A 23,152-nucleotide genomic window follows, 5' to 3' on the forward strand; every position below is an offset into this window, starting at 1 on the left:
TAAATTATAATGTTCTTTAAATCCCACTCATTGTTTTCTCAATGAACAATTATAATAGCTTATTTTATCATCTAAAGTGACACTATAACTTTCAAGGGGTTAAATCTAAAAACAAACATACTTTTTAAAGAATAATCTAGCAGGGAATAGCACAATAACCACTTACTATCAAAAGGGCTTCTCCCCCTTCGATGGGGTTCACTTCCCCCCTATGTGAGATCTCTACTCTCTTGGTATGATTATTTAAGTTTGTTTCCCCTTCTATGTCCTGCTAATACACCACTTTGGAAATGGATCATCTCCAATGACATGACTACTAGAGTAAGACCTCAGTTGTTTAAAATGTTAAATATTTTCCTCCTACAATATTTTGCACGGCTGATATCTCTTAAGTGCTCATGTCAGCAGAGAGGATCCAAGCCATATGCCCGTATGAAAATTCTAACGAATGAATGAAACAACAAAACTACATGAAAATACTGAAAAACCATTGTTATGATTTACAATTATGGAACCAAAAGGAGAACTTTCATTCCTCTGGCCTTGCCAAATTGGAAATTCATATACATATAAAATATGTTACAGTTTTCTAGCAAAACTCTTCGACAATGGTAAAAAATGAATTATATTGTTGTCCCTCAACCAGATAAAAGGCAGAACACCCTGTGACTTCTCCCACCCTGTTGTGATATTTGTTGTATAGTATCTTTAATGTTTCTTTCCAGCTTATATAGCCTTCCAAACACTACAACTGAACAGTTGCTGTTGAAACTTGTAACCCACCTACGATCACCTCCCCCCCCCCCCCCCCCCCCCTTAATTTAATTTACAGATACAAATCTGCTTTCTTAGTAACAGTAAGTAAATTAACATACTACACTCGAGATGGAAGATAGAAGAACATCAGCAAAAGAATTCTCCAGCATTCCGATTTACACGATTATGAAAATGGGAACCTTGAGAAAAGAGATAGGCCAGATCCTGAAGCATCACTTGTTGGACTTGGAGTCGGCGGAACATCTGCTGTGTTACGATATGTCTGTTGACACTTCTGCATCTGCACTTGCAATCAATTTTCAGAATTTCAGTTTCATTCGTGTACATAACTTTTGGAATAGATATAATTCACACTCAATTAGGCACTAAGAAATTGCTGCAACGTAAAAATAATTAAGTAACAGCTTTTGATTCTTCTGAAGGACATCTTGTTAAAGATAATATCAGGAAAATTATGGGAAGACCAAAGACAAAAGAGTTGTATGACAGCAAAACTTTTTGAAGCACTGTTTTGAGCAAAAAATTTACCATCCAATTAAATGCCTCAACATATATTTGAAAGTCTTGGTATACAGAAAACGTGTTTAAAAGTTAAAACATAAGGATTACTTCACTATAGTGCCAATTGATGAGCCTAGTTGCCTACATCTCATTGGAGGATATTCAGTCTTGGTCAAATGATTTTTGCAACTTAAAATGACTTCAAAGTGATGTCTAATAAAAACTCTCAAATTTAATTCAGGAGATGTCTGTCACCTCTTTACTTTGCATTCCCCCAATAAATTTCCCCGTCCTATCTCTACCAAATAAAAGCCCTAGGGATGCAGAGTAGAAGATTATATTACCTCTTCTGGACTAAACTGAAGCAGCATCCCAACAACTGGTAGCAATACCTCCACTTCACCTGATCAAAGAAAATGTTCATATTAATTACACTTGCTTCTCAATACTAGTTAGAAAATGCCAAGGAGATTAAAAAAAGGGACCTCTTAATTTATTTATTTATCTTTTGAAATTCATACCTGTCTCAAGAAGTTTCAAGATAATATTTTTCAAATACGTCATATCTACACCTTCCCTTTTCTTTGCTCTTTCCATGTCGCGAAGCTCAGCCTTTAACACTGCTTCCTAAAGTCATAATATATAGAAATCAATATACGTAGGTTGTTATATGCTGAGATGTTTAATAATAATTAAATAGTTTGAACCACTAATTCAAAGAATGCTCAAATATTTATTTTTCAATAGTCACAAATTTTAAAAACACGTAGCATGAGAACATTTTCTGCTTAATTTGGCTTAAATATATTTTTTATCTCTGAATATTATATTCTTTGGATTTAATGTAATGTAACTTCAAAAAAAATTAAGTCCCTAAAAGAACCTTGGAAGAGACTAAAAATGGGGGGGGGGGGGGGGGGGAAGAGGGACTGATATTCCAGAAAATGTCAAATTTTAAGGGACCAAAAACAGATTCAAGTCTGAATTATTTCATGGAAAACGAGCACAACTAAGAATTCCATTTAAGTATCTGATTGTTTATAAGTTTTTTGATGCATAATTAAGTGTTCGGTTTAGGAGATCAATTGCTGAAAAAGGTACACAGTCAAAGCACTATTGAAGTCCTTAAATCTAAGTTCAACTTCATTGCCTCTTCCACCATATCAACTTTAGGCTATTCATCCTGATCCTAATAGTAGCAGCATTATTTGACCCTCAGGTCTACCTATTATTAACACTATCCATGGTATTGATTTTCTTTCTTTGTCAAGTGATTTTATCTACAAACATAAAATCACATTAGAACTTCAGTTTTAAATTAACCCAGAATATAAGTCGTGCAGTTAAAGTAACAATCAATGTTGAGCCATTCATTCCATACTTTCATATGAAAGACAATTAAATTTTGCAGTTTGCACACACATATACCTGTTGGCTGTGGAGACGATTCTCACGTTCAAGCTCCTCAATTTCATCCTGAATTAGCAGTATTATATTATATATAGCATTAAAGAAGGGGGCAGTAAGTGTAAGTGATGAACACTCTAAGGAGACAAAGACTTACTTGAAGTGCTAAAATATGGCGCTGTGACTGTGCCAACTCTTCCTCTCTTTGGGCTTGTTGTCTAGCCAAAATCTGAAATTATGACAAATATCAAAACCAAGATACAATGATGAATCCTCCAAAATATATTAAAATAGATGTGAGAGTGCATGTAAGAAAGTCTTGTATACTCTGAATTAAAAATCTCTCTTCCAGATTCATTATTTCTTACAACACCCTCCCCCCGGAAAAAAAGAGGAAAAAAAATAGAGGATCCAGGGTCCTGTCATTGGGACAACTGAAACAGTTGTATTCGCTTTCTCAAAACTGACTAAATTTCTATATGCAACTTTCTTAGATACTTAAATATTAAATATCTTTACAATGTCTTACAGATATAAATAAAATTAAGCTAAGAATTGAACTGAAGAATGCTATACCAGAATTTGTTGCTCTGCAGCTGAGGGACTTAAGTTTGTTGAATCCAATTTATGCAAGGCTGTACATAACAGTAGAAGATAAAATGTCACTCATCACCCCTAGACAGTTGACTTCTAATAACAAATAGCATAGGCATGGCAACAATACAATCAAGTGTTCATACACTTGAGGAAATACTTTAACCAAACTCTACAAGTAGAACATATACTATCATACTGTAATTAAATTAATACCTGTGCTATAATAATCATTTTGATCAAGCTGAGATCATTTGACAGCATAGTGACACCAGTAGAATAAATACACAAGACCATGAAAATGTTCAGTATGAAACATTACCAATGACTTAACTTTCATGATATCATAAAAGAAGATAAAAAAACATACTGCTGGCCTTGATTGAAGAGACTGGCGAAGATTTTTATTTTCATCTAAAAGTCTGGATATTTCACTGTCTTTGTCCTCAATCATTCTATCAGCAAGATCATGAAATGAAGCATGCTCTTCCTACAAGTTATAGAGTCAGTTAGCACAAAATAATAAAGATGGGAAAAAACACTATTAGGGGGGAGGAAAAAGTCCAAGCACAGGTGACAATTTGCAGATTACCTTCAGTTTTTTACATCGCTGTTTGAGCTCTTCCAGTTCCTTCTGCGTAGCTTCTGCAACAGTTGCTTCATTTTCAGCCTTCATCGCCTCGCATCTGACTGCAACGTTTGATGCCATATTCATATAGGTAAGGGAATCAAAGAAAGTATAAACAATTATTTAACCAAGTGCAAGAGAGTATTACTTCTCCAGGTTTCTTCTACATTTTGAAGGCTTAGTCCCCATTCCTCTTTCTCTTTTAGGTGCTGAGCACTGGCTGAATCAAGCTTTATTTCTAAGCTCCTTATATGTTGCTTGACATTTTCAAGGGCCGTGTCTCTGAAATTCATAAAATGTGAGCCTTAATGCTTCACTCCAGAAAGGAAAAAAAAAAGGTAACTATTGTAGTGTATCCAATATTTAGCCCCCGCAGTAAAGCACAAACCAATGGGATAAAGCTAGTTTTTCACAAAATCATTTAATTGTTATTCATCTTTTGTTTCCAGCAATATGTTTGTCATCAGTATAGCATTTAAAGTGACATATCAAGTATACAGGCCCAATAAGATTTGTTAATAATAATGACACCTTTCTGCAAGTTCTCTCTCATGATTAGAGGCAGAAGATTGAAGATCTTGAAGAACTCTATCCCTTTCTTCTGTTATTGATAAGACTTCATTTTCAGCTTCCTAAAGAAAATTGAGAATGCGATTGGTGATTAATATATATATATTAATTGAACTATTTTCTCTTCTTGAGAATATGAGAAGCATGTACTTTCAGAGCTTCCTCAAGAGCTTTGAGTTGTTCAGAGTCTTGAGCTGCAGCCAGGTCTGCATCCTTCTTTTGAAGAAGTGCATGTGCACGAACTTTGTATGAAGAAAACTCCCTCTCAAGACTGCTGATCTGCAGAGATGCAAAACCCCACATCATAAAGCAGACATGCATCATGCAGTTTGACGATACGCATCTAATCTTCACATGTTATGTTGCCAAGGAACAGATCGAATAACATTCAAAAATAATGATTGAGGTCAAGCCATATTTCCATGAACAATTGTCAATTAAAGGCTATATTGTTATGATATATAAAGTAATAAAAATATCAGATTCGTTGAAGTAATAAAAGATACAGCGTACGAAAAATGTTCTCAGACTATATTAAGTTGTGATTACAGAGAAGAAAAGAAAAAAGATACAGCTTAAGAAAATGTTCTCTCACGCAACAGTGATGCCATATGACATTACATAATTTGTGCAGCATAAAATTCTAAATTAAGAAAACGCACTTATACCCAACAACAAGTAGAACAAAAGCCTTTTTCTCACAAGGTAGGGTCAACTACATGAATCAAATGACATAATAATTTTCTTCTGTAAATCATGTCTGAAGAGAAACTAATTAAACCCAGATTCTTCTTAATGATTTGGCCAATAGCTTTTATTGTCCTCCTTCTACTTCTAACTATTGAACAGCCCTCCATATGATATGCCCTCCATAGTATCTTGTGTGTCACCTCATCCATCATAAAATTCTCATCTTTACCACATTGAGCTTGATTCGTATTAGCTTTTTATTGCTCAGCATTTCATTCCATATAACATTACATGTTTCATATAGCTGTATTAAAAATTCCCATCGAACTTGAGTGGTACGTTTCTGTAATAAATTATACTCAAAGCACTTATCCTTACATCCACTCCGCTTGAATCCTATGGCTTACACCTCATCTCATTTCCCCATTATTTTGTATGGTGGAATCAAGATACTTCAACGACGTGATTAGTGAATGATATGGTCTCCAATTTTCACCCCCAAGATAGAACTAATGTGCCTTTAGCTGAACTTAAATACTCTGTGTTACTTCTATATAAATGAAGGTCATGCACTTTTGAGTTTTGAAGCTTGTTTTCATATCTCTACCTTTACAGTTTCTTTTCAACTCTCCAATTAGGAATATATCATCTTAAAAAAAGAACATGTATCACAGCACAGGCCTATAGATTTGTTCAGTAAGCACATCCAAGACAAAGTTAAAAAGGACAGTGGCTCAAATCAATCTTTGGTGCGGTCCTATAGTATACAGGTAAGTGCACATATTATTAACATCAAAGTTTTCTTTCTCAAAGTACATTTCTTTGACAGCTAACAGTTTTATAATTCTTATGCAACTTCAGAGATGGAAAAAAATTATTGGCATTCCTTAAGATACAAGAGACCCGCTACAATCAGCACAACAATTTTCTAGCAGCAAATTTTTAAAGGAAGATTAATTAGAACCTCTTCCTTCGCAGCCAACAATTCGGCATCTTTCATACTGAGGATCCTGGATTGTGAAGATAGCTCCGATTCAAATTGACCTGGCCATCGTGAAAATCATAAAAATACATTTTACAATGAATAGGAGAAAGATTGTAAGAGAATTAAGATGTACTTCTTATTTTGGCAACTTCAACTTCGGCACGTATGCAGTTGCTCTCGGCAATTTCAAGTTTTGCCTTAAGTGCTTGAGATGCACTCTGCCAGCTTTCCCTTTCTTTTTCCTGAGCACACCAAAGCTTTGATTAAAGCAACCACATAATAAGAGTATGCAGCAACAAGTTCAGTAAGTAACACTTCAAAATTTCTGAAAATTCCAATTTCTCTCAAAATACTCATATTTATCAGCTAAGCAAAAACCAATTCCAGCTAAAGGTAGCCCAACTGGATGAAACCAAAATTCTCTTTAAGGTAAAGAACATTTATAACAACAGACACTGAATTAACAGATGGAAAAATTGAAGACCATCTTCAGTATGATAATTCATAGAGGATCATTAATCATCTAACACACACATTTCAGTTACCTAACTAACTTCAGACAAGCCAACACATTACAGGTGATCTCGTTCCTGATTCTACAAGCATATTGTTAAGGGTTAGATCAACCTAAATAATTAGCAACAAAATCATTTTTCCATCTCAAAGCATGAAATGGAGAAGTTAATAAATTATATATATTTGCATAAACGTAATCCTTTATAATCAGTAAATAGTAAATCCAGAAGCTTCCAAGTAAATGTTTTATCTAAGACGTGAAAATTGATGAGTAGAATAGACGGAAAATATGCTCCTCAAACAGTTCTGCCTCAGTAACTCACAAAGTATGTCAGGTAGGTATATATATTGATATAACAACACAAAATCACAATGAACACTCTTGCTTAGGAAAAGAAAGGAGGAAGCGAGCTCCAACACACAGTGGAATACTAATTTAAATATTTTGAAAGTCAGAACCATACATGCTCTTGTTTGAGGTGAGAGAGCTCTCCCTTCACACTTTCCACAGCTGCTCTGAGTCGTGCCGCTTCTCCAGTTGATGCTGCCTCCATTTCTGCAATTCTCGATTCTTTCTCTGCAACTAGAACCTGGAGGAATTAGTGGATTGAGCATGGTCAGCCCATCAGCTGGAAACTTCTGGCATATCCAGTAACTCATGCATTACATGTATGTATGAGTGATTAGCACTAGATAATCAATCCACATAAAAAAAATATCTAATTACAAATCATTAAATTATCACCAATAAAAGGACTCCAAGGAATCTAAATTTAATTTTCAGAAAGAAATTAAATTGAAGTTAAACTACGCATGTAAGACAAAACATGTCTTAAACACAAAACACAGACAAATGGGTACATGGAATGTCTAAGAATACGAAACCTATCATCTGATGGAGCTCATACTCCATAGTTAGATTAATTCCAGGCCGAATAAACGGTCTGGTTACCAAGCCCTAGCAACCTTAAAAGTAGAGCAAATCACTAAAGAAGCTAAGCATGGCATAAAAAATACAGCTATACTTGATAATTATTAAGATATGGTTATCAATGCCCTTCAAACCCTCCCTCCCAAACATATGAAACCCAATTACAACTCAGCAGCATCTCCCCCCTCCTCCTTGAAACATGTCAAATACGGTCATGCTCATGATCATAAAACTCACCTGCAGTGAAGAAATGGATTCAGTTGCCTTTCTTCTATCGGAGAATGCATCATTAAGTTGAGCCTCTAAACTTTCTATATTCTGCAGAAAACAAACATTGAATTGAAGCCAAAGCATAACTATACGCAAAATACACAGTACAGATTACAAAATATAACCTTTTTTCAGTAAAAGAATAAATTTGGTGAGGGATGAAAGAAAACACAAGGATATGGCACCTAAAAGAAACTAAGAATACCACCAACCAAAGATGCTAAAAGATGCACAACTTACCTTTTGATGTTTTGCTGAGAGCTCAGCTAGTGCAGCTTGCCTTTTTTCATCAGCAGCCTGAAGCAACCCTCGCATATCTTCCAACATCTGAATTGTGAAATTTTATTTTAAAATATCCAAGGAGCAGAGTTATATAGCTACTTTCAAATGATGTGCAAACAAAGTAATAGACAAGCTACATGACAAGCTATTATTAGTGCAGAGAAAAGTTACAACAATAATAAGAGCACAGGAATTTAAATTATCACAAATTTCTGTGAAAAATATCTGATATTTGTCATAAAAATAGTTTTAATCAAGAAGAGATAAAAACATAAAGAAGAGTTACTTCTTAACACACCCTTCTCATAAGAGGATCTGAAAAGGCTCAGCCAAGATAACCATTTTAAGGAACAGGTGGACATCCGATACAAGGAAAAGAACACATAGTAATATATATTGGCCTAAACACTAAATACAAATCTGTGGTTGAGCAGAGGCAGCATAAATAAGTGGGGAAAATATATTTTCTAAGTATTAATTTGATAAATTATTTTGTTTACGGCCACAAAAAGTGTGCTGAGTTGAGTTATACATGCAAACGTCACAAGATACAAAGACATAATTAGTTATCAGTAAAACTAAACACAATGAACATACATGAGTTCTATATCAAATAAGCACTTCCTCAATTAAATATATGGATCATTTATACCTGTTCCTTTTCTGCAAGTGACAGTTGCATTGCCTCGAGAGCACTCTCTTTAGGTTGCAATGAACGCCGTAAATCCTCAACGGTATCTCTAAGTCTGGTAAACACAGATTTTTAAACTAATAATTAGAAACTGGATACAATACACTGAATTCTCATTTTTCTATAAATGTAGTTTTGGTTTAGATCCATCAAAAACGTTTCATTAGACTAGAGGCAGATTTTAAAAGCAACCTTCAACAAAATAGCCCAATCAGTTAAGATCAGGGGTTACATTGCTATGTTTCAAACAAAAACAGTTAACTTTCATTGCAAACATATGAAAATGAAATTTCCCATATAAGCATATTAACATCGAACATGAGTAGAGACCCAACCCCTAAGAAGTAAAAAACTTTCACACTCGTCACTCAATGTGTCTGTGTATGCACATGTTTCTCCACATTTCATAGTTTTTATAGAAAGGAAGAACAATTGGTTACACGTGAATAAAGAAGAAAGGGGACAAAAGAAGGGTGGTATTGGTAGTCGTGATTTGATCCTTGCAGGGTGAATATCCATAAGGTTTCAATGAACTACTATCATGAGCCTAGCTTATTATCAGTCCAATAATGTAAAAACATAATAATCAGAAAATAGCTTCTCCAGACATACACAATACACGAGTTTCAAACCACTGAATGTATTTATCAACCATCGTGATGAAAAGGAAATTAGTTAACGTACTTGTTGTTTTCACTTCTTAAATGTTGCCTGTCACTATCCATGGCTTTCAATGCCTCATTTGCTTGTTTCCTTGTGCGGTCTAACTCTTGTTGCAATGCTGACTGTTGGGATGATGCTCGCTCAGCAGTTTCATTGATCTCAGAGAATCGTGCCTCAAGATCATCTTTTTCCTGAAAATGAAGTTTCCCAAACAAAAAAGTGAAGTCACTTCAATATAAACACGTATAAAATAATCTAGTAAACTGCCTTAAGAGAGTAAGCTTCTTCAAGAGGTTTCTTTGAAGCACTGCAGAAGAACTGCGTGACTTGTGCTTATATTTTATATAAGAACCCACTCAGGGTTATGTTAAAAGCAAACAGATTAGTTGCATTACAAAAATCTCAATCATAAAATGTAGCAAGGAAAAGAGTAATCCCATTTACACAAACAACTATTGTGGCTATGCTACACACAACTTTTTTAGGAGGGGGGGGGGATGTTTAAATGGGGCCACCTGATTAGTAGTTACCACAGTTTGTGATAATAGATCATGCAAGTAGCACTACTTCAAGGAAATATAAGAACGTCAACACCAAATCATTAACAACACGGAAAATAATACAGCAACTTTTCACCTTTTGAATATCTTGAATACGTTGTTTTGCTCGTTTGTGAAGCCTATTAAACTTGGAGTCAAGTTCAGAGTACTTCTCTTCACGTTCTTTTATTTCTTGCTCCAATTTTGTTTGAGCTACACAAAAAAATGTAATACAATGCATTCATTTTATGGAAGATAAAGCCTTCTAGAAAAATATGAATTCTTTTATGCCTGTATGATTTTGGCAACCACTAATGTATAGTTTATATCTATATAATTCTTAGATATTAAGAGGCAAAAGCAATCCGATCTCCCGTTGTGTAAAACTGGCCCCCAAACAAGTAAGAATACAAATGGTAACATAATCTATAATATAAAATCTGTCCATCCATGATTGATGTACGGCTTTCACTATTTCATACATGTACAAAAATATAACCAGACCTTCTACAAGCTTTTCAGAGAGTTTTTGGGCTTGTGCTTCTGCCTCTGAGTACGCCACTTGAAGGTGCTTCAAAGCCTCTTCGGACGCAATTCTTGTTTGTTTTTCTTCTAGAAATTCTTTATTCAACAATTCTAACCTTTCCTGGAGTTCTTTCACGATGTCGGATTCCCCATCTTCCCTGTCACCGACTCCTTTCTCTGTATTAAAGCCACTAGGTACAGTATTTACATTGCTAAATCCCTCAAACTGGGACTTCAAGAACTCATTCTGAAATCTAAGGTCAACAGCCATTTGTAGAAGCTCATCGTGCGTATCATCAACCTGACCTTCTTTCCCATCAGAGAAGCCATTTTCCAAAATCAGATTTACATTGCTTCCATCTTTGTATTTATGATTCACATCACGCAAATCCTCCTCGGGAATAGACGAAACTGAAACTTCCGCATGAACTTCCGTCATTCCAACACTATTATCACCTTCATCTGATGCCATTGTCTTCTTGGTTCACAAGTCTTACCAGCATAAGCTGCAATTTCAAAACTCTCAATCACAAACCACTCGAACCGCAAATCAAATCGAACATTAAAAAACAAATCTACTTTGAAATGCATATAACCATAAAATTGAAGCAATCTCAGGTAACATAATCAGCTAGAGAGAATCGAAATTCGAAAACAGAGCTCAATTTCAGTGTAATTTGATGCATCATGCAATGGAATTTGAATCTAAGACGAATCCAGTACATTGAAGAATGAAGGTTCAACGATTGAGCGTACCTTGTGGTATAGAATGAAGGAGGAGGAGGCAACGGTTGTTCGATTTGAAGGCGGGAAGAGCCGGTGGAGGTGAGATCTCCGGTGACGGAATGGATCTCACGCCGCCGCGCAGGAGAAGGAGATGAGAAAACGATGGCGTTTCGGAATGGCCCCGTCACCGTCTCTGCTCATGTTTATTCCGAGCAAGGAAATAGGATTTGGATCCGGCATTGACATGATTGTAATACTTTGACTTCACAAGGGTATTTCAGTAATCGTGAAGTATACTTGTGGTAATCAATATTAAAAAATATTATCCCAAATAAATGAGACTTGTAATGGGTAATAATGTGCGAGGATACAAGTAAGTATTATATGAAGCGTCATGAATCCATAGCATAAATCATTAAAACATAAATATATTTATATATCAACACATTAAAGGTCCAAATCATATCAAATACATTATTATCTCAGTTAATTAAGTTAACCGAAATTTAATTTTATAATAATGTCACGTTTACTTGTCTATCATAAATTGATAGTTCATAATGCATAATTATTTACATAAAATAGCCCAATATTGAAATGATCCAACATGCGAGTGTCAAAGATCCTTATAGTTTTCTGCATGATAAGAAAATTCTAACATTAATAAGTAAACCATACATCAATTTCACACATTACTAATTATAATTGAGAATACCTCATTGACTTACATGTTAAATGTGTTCTATGAAGTGGAGTGTCTAAGGCACTAGCTTGGTGAGGGTAGATCTAAAATAGAAACATTTCCAACAGATTCTTGCTTTTCCTCATGTTCTGCTTGAACTACTTCAAGCTCAATTGGATAATCTTTAGTGACCTCTTCTTCTATTGGATCATCATCATCGCCATCGGTTCTCAGCTCATTGTATAGTTTGTTCCATTTCCCATAAAAACGACCAGCTAGCAAAGTATTAATGTACATTCACGTTTCCATTAGATATATAGTAAATCATTAGAATTGTAAAATAAAAAAGTGTCCAATTTAAGATATATATGTCTATACGTAATAATTAAAATATTTGCACATCCATGTCTTTTATATCCCAAAATTTTGAACTATCTACGGATTCGAGTGAAACACATAAATAAAATGATTTTATAATTTATACTATTACATCTCACCACACTTAGCATAACCCATACATATATTTTAAATTGATATAATTAATTAAGAAAACAGTTATAACCTTAATTTTTAATTTACGACAAACTTTTACATAAATTTTGCTTTAAATTAGAAAAATAAGCATAATAATGCTTTGTTAATTTAAAAAAAAAACACCACATGCATGGTAGTAGATCAAATTGTGTATATCTGCTGCAATCAATTGTAGCATCCTGTAATCTTCCCTCTTGATCTTGTCTTCTGTTGCTTTTTTTTTTAATTTTTCCTCCCCCCTCTTCTCTCTTTTTTTGTAAACCGCACCCCTTGTGCCTATTTATATTATATCGTTGGCTTACCCAAAAAAATGACAAAGATATCACACATGTTGAATTATATTTTATGATTCCACGCATGCATGCATATATTAACAACAAACATGTATGTAATGCTTTGATTAATAAGAAATAAAATAAAATAAAATATAATTATAGTGTGTACTGTGTACCTGTTGGGTACGTTGTTTCATTTAATACTGCATTGAATCCGTACCACGTTAACAACGTTGGAGACAAAGAGAGTTTTGGACAATTCCGTACCAAATAATGTTGTATAGTCTGAAATTGAATCCTCTGCTGGCAAAGACTTGGTAGATCAATAAATACTACAAAGTTTAGCTTTGGAATCTCAACTTTTTGATCACCTTCACTTCCAAATATTTCCTCTAGCTCAGGTGCTCTTTCTATATGTAAAATTTTTAGCTCGGGAAGCTCTTTACAAAAGGAAACCGGAAATACACACTTTAACTTGATGCAATTGTCAACACCCAATACTACTAGATTTGGGAAGCATGTCTTTGGAGAAAGGGATTTTGAGTACATTTCCTGATGAATATCCTCCACATCATCATCTTCAATGATTTTCTTTAACTCCTTGCATTCTTGTATTTGTAGACTTAACAACTTAGGCAAACATCTTAAAACAGAAGCAGAAAATATTAGGGATGGCAATGGGTCGAGTAGGGTGCGGGTTTTGCCAAACCCAAACCCAAACCCGAAATCAAAAACCCACACCCGCACCCGCACCCGAACCCGAAATGGGTGGTGAACTTAAACCCACACCCGAACCCATTGGGTTTCGGGTTCACCCGACCCGTACCCACACCCGCACACAACCTCAAACAAACAGTTGAACTCGGAAACCCGACCTGAAAAAGACTGTGAAGAGAGCTATATTATGTAATGTAACATTGTAATTGCCATGTTACTGTTAAATTAATATGTAAGATGCTGCATATATTGTACTGCACAAGCAGAATACTTAGGTTTCACTTATACAGATCCGGGTTCGGGTAGGGTTCGGGTGCGGGTTTGGCCAAACCCAAACCCGAACCCGAAAGTGATCGGGTAAAACCCGAACCCGAACCCGAACCCATTTAACTCGGGTTTTCACCCAAGAAATCGGGTCGGGTCGGGTCGGGTGCCCATGGGTTCGGGCTTCTCTGCCATCCCTAGAAAATATTGTTTCTAATTTTTCACATTGCACAATTGTTATCGTTTCCAGGTTTTGGAGGATAAAAGAATTTTTAGGGCCCACATAAAGACATGTCATATGAGGCAAGTTACTCAGGTTAATTGTTAGAACCCCTAATCTCACCGGTTGCCTTATCATTTCATCAAGGAAAAAAATATTTTCGACTTTCGAGTTACCAAGTACCCTGAGAAATTCCAAAGTGAGAAAATGCTTCTCGTACTCTCTCCAATCCTACAAAAAAAATGATCTCATATATTATTAGTTTAATGGATATGCACTGTTAGTGCAAAACAATTTTACACTGACAACCAATCACAACATGCCACATAAGAAGAATAATAATTTTCATTTTGTATTTTAATTAAAATAAATATATATATTATGATGTAGCAGAATTTAATTAAATAACTATGTAAAATCTGTTTACACTCACGGTGCATATCTCTTTAATTCTTATTCTTTTGCAGCAAAAGAAATTTATTCATGAAGAAAAAGAGTCCAAATTACAAAGAGATTGGTAGAGAAAAAACAAGCACAAGCATAAAAATAATTGAAGAAAGCTTACAACCAAAATCCAACCAAAAATAAAAACCAACAAACCCAAATATAATCACATATATATATATTATTAATATTATATATTGATAGATTGTTCCACTTATAATTTCAAAAAGTCATATTTAGAACTACAAGTGAAATACAAGGTCGGCATACACGGATACACCATGTATATGATGCACTCAACAAAAGACGGTATTTCACTTGTGACCATGTATAATTATAAGTATGTGATTTGTATTGTTAGAAATTATATTCAGGGATGCATGATAATTCTGATTGAACAAAAGTGACTCATATTACTAGGTCCGGTATGCTCTTTGGTGGGTAGGATTTTAATCTTTAAATTTTATGTCATTTGTGATAAAGTTGCGATCTCAATTGATAATTTTTTTTTTGTTAAGATACTTCAAAAACTCTCATACAACGATTAAATTAAATGACTTTAAGATAATGCAAAGGATGAAGTTTGAAGTTTTCTCAAAATTCATTTGTAATCTATTAAGGAGTTTTTACCATTGAATAAACATCTTATTAATGAATTGAAAAACTGCAATTATGCGATGCAGTAGAAACATATATTGTAATATGAAATTTAGATGAATGGGGATTGTAACATTGTCACGAAGGGAGTAAAAAATTAATGGTTGAATTTCTTTCCACCGAGCTAGCACTTTTATCTTTATCATTGAGATTTTTTTTTTAATTTACTAGAGTTACCGACGACCATGACCATCGGTAAAAAAAAATACTAATGACTTTGACCGTTGATAATTTACCTATGATTTTTCCCCATAATCATCTTTTACTTTTACAATGGAGTTCAATACAGTCAAATTTCTGGCTATCGGTAGATCATTGGTAAATTAACGTTACCAATAGATGTTTTGTAATTAACCACGAATTTCACAAACAAAATATATATATATATATGTGTGTGTGGAAATAGGTACATACCTTGATATGTCTTGAATCCAATCGATCAAAGAAATCACCAATAGATTTTTTGGAGTACTTGGGACACTCAATGAGCTCAAACAATGTTAAAGGTGGCAATGTAATCCAATAGTTTTCTGAACATATGCCGATGAAATTAAACAGTTTTTCAGCAATAAAACGTCTTAGAGATGGAAGATGAAGATTAATGTCCTCTCGGTTTTGGTTGTCAAGAGAGTAGTGTCCAAATATATATTCCAAATTTTCACAATCTCTTACTTCGAGATCTTTGAGTTTTGGGAAGACATCACCACAATCATCAATGCCTATTATTATGTGCTTCAACTCATCACATTCCTTGATGCTCAATTTTTCCAACAACATTGCTCGAGCAATAGACACGATAAATATCGATTTTATCTTCGAAACATTGCATACATTAATTTCTGTGATATTGCACAAATTTTGTGAATGTCTAAATAGAGGTTGAGCATGTTGCCAAAGGTGAAAATCGTACAAGCTTGATCCCTGTAATGTAATCCCAGCAAAATCCAAAAGATAATAATCAAACTAAATTAAATAAACTTAAGTCTTATACCAATTGAAAAATAAGTAAGGTTTGCCTTAAATCCACATTTCAATGCATCGAAACTAAATGATTGTCATAGTATTCAAATTCTATTACTCTTGATCTTGATCAGAAAAAAAAAATCTTATTTCTATTTAGCAATTGGTTACTTTCTATTTTATCCATTAATGATAGTAATCTTCAAGGTCATAATGTATTTAATATGATTTTATGTTATAAATCTAAGCTAGTGTTGTGTATCAACAAGAGAAAGTATTAAAAAATAACAGAATAAGTATTACCAATGAGATTGAGCAGTCTTGTGGTTTATCCTCAGAATCCAATGAGATTTCCGTTCTTGTGGCGATCCTTGGTTTATGGCTATACTTCCAAGGAAAGATATTGCATTTGATGGGCTTTGGTTGTATTTGTGACGTGGAAATATCTCTGGTAGATGACCTCTTCACGGGAGGATTATCACATACTGGGAAAATGTCTATGAAATTTGGCAACTTTATGAGTTGTATGCTTTTCAGTGAACCAAGTACACCATCCTTCACTTCTTGATGTAAACTCTTGCATTTATGTTCATGCTGGCACTGGCCAAATATATACTTCAGCTCTTCACAATCTGATATGTGGATTTTTTCTAGTAGTTGAGCACCTAGAGTAGAAATTAATGGAAGTATAACTTGTAATTGGGGACAATCTATGATACAAAGATATTTTAGATTGGGAAACATTGAGCAATGGTTCTTGTAATCAACTATTTCATCTCCCCATTCCTCCTCTGTTCTTTCACATGTTATTATGTTTTTCAGTTGCTCGCAATCCAAGATACTCAAGGTCTCCAACAACACTAAGCTTCGACAAGTTGACAATTGAAATAGGGATTCCAGTGTCGAACAAGTGTATAATTCCAGGGTCTTAAGATTGCACAAGTTTAGTCTGCTCTTAAACAATATGCCTTGCAAATATTTACATTTACGTATAAACAACCACTCTAAACGCTGCAAAAAGTCAGAGGGAAATGGACCATTGCACAATTCTTTCAAATTATCCATTTCTTCAAGTGCTAGTTCAACCAACTTAGGCAAGACATTTAGTACTTGAGCATCAATACTCGTAGTGTCAATGAGACACTCTAGTTGTAAAAAATAATTCATATAAAGCACAACTAGATCATGGTTACCTTCTATTGGAATAATTTCAGGCATTAGATTTCTCCATTTTAGCATATTTCCATCTAATTGTAGATCCTCTGTCGTTTTTGCAAAATACTTGATTGTATTTTCTGAGAAAAAGTGAAGATTAATGTTCAAAAGACACAATCGTTTTGATAGAGAACCATCTATGTACTCTTGTGAGTCACCAGCAAATGTAGGTATATTGTTTAGAAGACGCACTCGTTTAGGCAGCGAAGCATCCATATCATCTATCGAATCTTGACTAGATAAAAAGTACCTTTGCAATGGGATTCCTAGTTGATGAACTTCAGTAATGTCACCTGTAAAGTACATCATATCATCGATATACAATTCTTCTAGTGTTGAGCATCTTTCAATCACTTTGAATGGAAATTCACAACTACAACTCTTTAACCTCAACACTCTAAGTTTATCCAGTTTCACAATTTCAACTGGTAATTCAGAGAAGCGGCAATAAAATAAATCAAGAGTCTCAAGACTCAGTAGGTTTCCCAAAGCAGAAATATCAGTTAAATCGAACTTCCTAATGAATAGAGATCGAATATTCATCAAGGATCCAATTGAATGTGCTAACGATAATGATGGATATTGCCATCCATTAATATCAATATGCAAAACTCGAAGGCTCTTCATATTTTTGAAGAACAAACTTGGGAATTGCACATAAGCAAATGCATTAGTGTTTATGAAGATATTTAGAATCTCAAGTTTGGAGCCATCAATCCCACAAGAAAAGATATCTTGGTCATTGACTTTGCATGATAAATATTTAATGTTATTTTCCCTTTGAACAAACAACTTTTGATTTTTGTTAGGTATATTTACTTCTTGAATCTCATTGTTGGTCATCCATAGAGCCACTTCACGAACCAAGTCATGCATTTTAAGAAACCTATCACCAGCATTCAATAAACAAGAATCTACGAGTCTATTTCGTGCTACAATTAACTGGTTTCGAGCATCATCATATTTGTCACCAAGTTCCCCGAAAATTCCCGCTCCAATCCCCAATCTTGTCAAAAGTTCATTAGGAACTTCAGTGTCTTCTGGGAATACAGAAAATAAGAGGAATAGTTTCTTGGCTTTTTCATCCTTTAGATTATCGAAGCTAAACTTCAATCATTTATAAATTTCAATTGAATTTTCATCAACGCCGGACATGGATTTAAGAGGCTCCCGCAAGGATTTTAAGGCTAAGTTCCACTCTTCCTGATGTTGTTGTCCCTTTAAACTGCCAGCGACAATTGAAATCGCAACTGGTAATCCTTTGCATTCTTTTGCTATTTCACGTCCCTTACTGAGCAAAGTTGAAGAAAAACTATCAGTTATATTAACATACCTTTTGAACATGATCCACGATTCTTCTTGAGATAATAAATCTAGTTGAATTATCCTCTCGCATCCTATTGAGGTGCATACTCGTCGATCACGTGTGATTGTCCACGGATGGCATCCCTATTTCTTCAAACTTGATATGTCGCCAGTCCCACACATCATCCAATATCAGAAGAATTTTATCACCATTGGTTAATCTGCTCCACAGTTTTCCACGTCTTTCTGATTCATTACAATCCTTCAGTGACAATCCTAAGGGTGCTGCAATATCATCTTGAATTTTTTTCATATCGGGAGAAGATGACACGGTAGTATCAATGACATGTTTGAATTGTTTTGATTGGATGAGTTCCTTGCCCACTTGTTTTGCTAATGTAGTTTTTCCGGTGCCCCCCATCCCATGCAATCCTGTTATATAGTTGTTATCATCTTTGAGTGCATTCAAAAGTTCATTGTATTTGGAATCTCTGCTTTTGAAATGAATGTAATCTCGGGAAGAATAGCGTTCTACGCCTGGAAGACGAGGAGGGAGTCCAACATTTTCAAGTGTCCTTCCCCAATCCAACAGTTCTTTTATCTCCCCCATTTTACTTGAAAGTTCTCTCCCCTTTCTATATCGTCTTATGCAATTAGGAAAACACGTTTGTTCTATTTTGTTGTCCCCTCTAATGATTTCATCAGCTTGATCTTCCCAAAAATATGAATTGTCTTGAATAACTTCTCCTCTTCCCTTTGCCACTTCAATACGTTGCTCCAAACTCTTCCTTTCTGCTACCAGCTTTTTCTTTTCTTTTTCAAAGTCTTCAGCAATACATGTGTAGCAACATAAATAGCGTAATTCTGCTATTGCCTTCTCTATCAATGTCTCCACACCTTTCTTTGCCAAATCAGTCGGGAGGCTCTCCATCTAAATCAAGTTGAATTAGTGGACGAAAATTAGTCACCTCACTAGATATCATTTAAGTTTTTATTCTATGTTATGTTAGCAACAAGTATACCATTAAAGTGACAAACTAGGCGAAAATAATAAATTAAGTGAAATATTTTCCTATCGTCTTCTATTTTGGTTAAAACACAATACTAAATATTACACCCAATATACTATGCTTAATAAAAGAAGAAAATAATAATTAAATTCACTTTTTACCTCAATCTTATTTCCACGCTTGGTAGATGTTAACCAATCACCATCTTTGAAATATTTCGGTCATGTTTTCTTAAGACAAATATAACAATGTACGTATGGGAAACTAAATAAATTGGTTTGAGAATTAGTTTTGTAAATAGAACATGGAATGTTTTTTTTGGGTATATGTTGATTAAAATATTTTACGCAATCTTTAATCCCAAACTTATGAACACAAATCATGATTTCTATCTATGTGCTATCAATATCCACTTAATAAAATTGATTTCCTTAATATCCCTTAATAATGTAAAAACTAGATAAGACGCCTAACACCATTAATTAGCTCAGAGCGAACCCAGCCCCCAAGTCTCTAACACTCAGTTTGGTTGTCTAGAGTTTGAGAAGAAAAACTCAAGCAAGAGAGAATTTGGAGAGACGAGCATGACACCCTTATTTGTTTGTCAAACATTGTAGAAAAAAAGAGAAATGCAGAGTGTGTTAGAGCATCTCCAATGCAACTGAGTTTTTAACCACTGAAGGGGATGACGTGGAGTTCTTAATTCTTAAAAATAAGAACTAGGTTCTTATATAAGGAGTTTTACTTGAGTTTTTAGCATAAAAAAATATTTTTTTCTCTCTCATTCATTTAATTTAAGGATTAAATTAACATTTAAATTTAAATCAAAATTATACGGAAATAAAAAATATTAATATAATGATATTGTGGGACCGGATGAATAATGCTAAGAACTAAGAACTCATGACTGGAGCAAAATCTGCAAAGAGTTGCTTAAGCACATGTGGCAGTATGGACTCACATGAATATTGCTAAGAACTAATAACTAGCATTGGAGATGCTCTTAGATCCACTTTTTGAGATCATTGCAATTTGCGAAGAAATTGTTGCACATGAGTACTTTATTTTCCCTTTCCCTATTATGTCTTAATTGTGGAGGTACTAAACCGCCACAATAATTATTATGTTATTTTTAAAAATAGGGTTAAATAAGTTCTTAGTTTTAGAATAATAAATGATATTTGAATTTCGTCTCTAATCGGAGTAAAGTTGTAAAATATCGTTGCGTTTAGAGATATATCCTATTTTAGTCATCGCCTTAAAATGAGTCTTGATGTCTAGTAAAGATGATGTTGGTGTCTAGCAAAGGTAATGTGGCACATATTTAATCAAGGACCAAATTCAAAACTTTTTTTTATCCATGTCAGTTATATTATCTCATTAACCTTTTTTAATAACACACTTAAATAATCAATAGGTTAAAAAAATTATGAAAGAATCCTAATTTCATCCATAATCCAACCAAGATCTGCCCTCACCCCAACATGCACCCCCTCTTGCATTATTAAAAATGTGGGGTGCCACATCATCTTTGTCGGACACATGGTGGCATGTCAACTGGAGTTCATTTTCTGGTGTTGGAACACATGATATCCATCCCAATATATATAGTTGAGGTTTGGTTAGAGCCTATTTTATTCTTTGAAAATGGTGTTGGAATCAGGTTGTGTCCCAAGACCTTCATTTACTTACTTCGGATAAAAATCTGTGAACATATGTGATGGTTTGAAAACTTGATTCTGCAATGCTTGATTTTACTATCTCAGCTCATGAAGAGCCTCACTATAATTTAAATCTCACTCATTCATCGTTGTCGCCTTTTTTACTGATTACTTGGTCATTCGAGCCTCTAGGACAGACTAGCAAGAGCAACTTTTAATTTATTATGAACCTAAACAATGGACTCTAAGTTTTTGCCAATAACCACGTCCGCTGAATAGAAACATTAAACTAAAAGCCGCCGCTAAAAGCCCATATAAAGTGAACACCCAAGAAAAAAAGACCATTCAATTGTGATAGTTTATTTTATTTTATGAAGTGTGTTCACTTTAAAGGAGTTAAATTTATAAATTATTATTCATACCTATTTGATGTGGTATGCCACATAGAAGGAATAATATCTTCTTCTTATAACAAAAAAACATAAAAGGAATAATAACGTTCGCTTTAAATTTTAAGTAAAAAATATATATATTTGTTGATGTAGGGAAATTCAATTGGATGACCGTGGACGGTTTCACCTATAAATTCATGGCTTAATTGCAACTTTGATCCTTGATGTTTACCAATTTCACAATGTTAGTCCCCCACCTAGTTTAACTACACGGATGGTCCCTGACTTTGCTGCCCGTCTGCAATGTTGGTCCTGCCGTTTATTCGTTAACGGAGGAGGCTTACGTGGATGTCCAATTGGAAAGAGAAAGAATGACTGAAGAGAGAGGGAAACACGTGAGTTGCACGTGAGACCTGCAACGGTCATCTTCTACCCTCTTCCTCCTTAAAAAACAGAGCACCGTGAGGAAGATGTTTCGAAGCTTGAGATTTAGCGAAAAGGAAGAGATAAATAACGAACGAGTCCCTAGAGGCGAGGAAAAAGGTTGAATCAGTTGCTGGTCTCTTTCTCTCTCCAATTCAACTTCCACATCAGCTAAGTGACCATCCACGTAAACCTCCTCCATTAACAAACAAACGGTAGGACCAACGTTACAGACTGCCAGCAAAGTCAGGGACCATCTGTGTAAATAAATTAGGTGGGGGACTAAAATCGTGGAATTGGTAAATGTCAGGGACCAAAGTTGCAATTAAGCCTAAATTCATTCCCCTACTTTATTATATGGAAATAAAAAAATACGTATAAGTAGATTTAAAAGAGACTTGTTACAAAAAAAAAATATAATTAAAAGAGAGTTAAATACATATGTACCTTAATATTTGCTGATTATCTGCTCTTTCCTAAAAGGTCTAGCTTTGATCTTGATCGTTATCCTCTCCAACTTTGAGCAATTAGAAGTTTGTTTTCATTCTTTCCATTTTACTTGTCCAGCAGAAAGCATTATGAGAGTTTCAAGGTCTGAATAATTCCACAAACCATAAAGAAGGCTTCATTTACTTCTGAAAAATTGGCAATCAACATTGCTAAATATCACTGACCCCAAAAAGAAGAAAGAAAAAGGAATCCTTGTGACAACATAATAATAGAAGATGTGAAAGAATTACTATCCAAAGTGACAAAACACAAGAAGTGAATAGATCTGAAGTAGGAAAACAGAGAAATTCAAGAACCAAGATTGTACTTACGTTCGCAAGGACAACATCAACGACACAATAATTTCCAACGAAGGCGATACTTGTGAAGAGTTGTTCAGTGGATTAAAACCAATGACAAGAAAAATAACCAATGAAATTTCTTCAAAGGAATATAAAGGGGTTGAGGGAATTTAATTTTCTTGAGATGTAAGGCAATGGATAAGTAAATCAAGGTTACAAGGTAGATGAGTCATAAAGAGAAGGATGTTCTTTTCTTGAGATGCATGACAATTGCATAGAGAAGAACCACAATGAGAATAGTGTTCTT

At 34.5% G+C, this 23,152-nt stretch overlaps 2 protein-coding genes and 1 pseudogene across 3 annotated transcripts; all 3 read right to left on the reverse strand.

Moving 5' to 3' along the window:
- Positions 1–506: 506 nt before the first annotated feature.
- Positions 507–11,504, reverse strand: LOC130740375 (protein GRIP). Its single transcript, XM_057592966.1, has 22 exons — positions 11,326–11,504; positions 10,549–11,075; positions 10,142–10,257; positions 9,527–9,696; positions 8,804–8,897; positions 8,110–8,196; positions 7,837–7,917; positions 7,133–7,258; positions 6,286–6,394; positions 6,132–6,211; positions 4,628–4,756; positions 4,439–4,539; positions 4,056–4,189; positions 3,872–3,969; positions 3,650–3,769; positions 3,496–3,523; positions 3,262–3,320; positions 2,843–2,914; positions 2,707–2,754; positions 1,800–1,905; positions 1,623–1,681; positions 507–1,057 (listed from the first exon to the last, which is right to left on the reverse strand). Exons 2-22 carry the CDS (start codon positions 11,039–11,041, stop codon positions 941–943), a joined length of 2,427 nt encoding a protein of 808 aa, XP_057448949.1. The 5' UTR covers positions 11,042–11,075; positions 11,326–11,504; the 3' UTR covers positions 507–940.
- Positions 11,505–11,665: 161 nt separating this feature from the next.
- Positions 11,666–18,644, reverse strand: LOC130740376 (uncharacterized). Of its 2 annotated transcripts, none has more exons than XM_057592967.1 (6): positions 18,597–18,644; positions 16,352–17,556; positions 15,503–16,009; positions 12,963–14,218; positions 12,024–12,252; positions 11,666–11,931 (listed from the first exon to the last, which is right to left on the reverse strand). In XM_057592967.1, the coding sequence occupies exons 2-4, from the start codon at positions 17,477–17,479 to the stop codon at positions 13,775–13,777; spliced, it is 2,079 nt and encodes a 692-aa protein (XP_057448950.1). In that variant the 5' UTR covers positions 17,480–17,556; positions 18,597–18,644; the 3' UTR covers positions 11,666–11,931; positions 12,024–12,252; positions 12,963–13,774. The 2 variants fall into 2 exon arrangements, with proteins under 2 accessions (XP_057448950.1, XP_057448951.1); XM_057592968.1 differs by lacking the exon at positions 18,597–18,644 and having other exon boundaries at positions 16,352–17,343; positions 17,456–17,532.
- LOC130737140 (disease resistance protein UNI-like) lies at positions 17,485–23,078 on the reverse strand (annotated as a pseudogene).
- Positions 23,079–23,152: the final 74 nt, after the last annotated feature.

The sequence above is a fragment of the Lotus japonicus genome, chromosome 2 (assembly GCF_012489685.1).
Source record: "Lotus japonicus ecotype B-129 chromosome 2, LjGifu_v1.2".
Lineage (NCBI taxonomy): Eukaryota > Viridiplantae > Streptophyta > Magnoliopsida > Fabales > Fabaceae > Lotus > Lotus japonicus.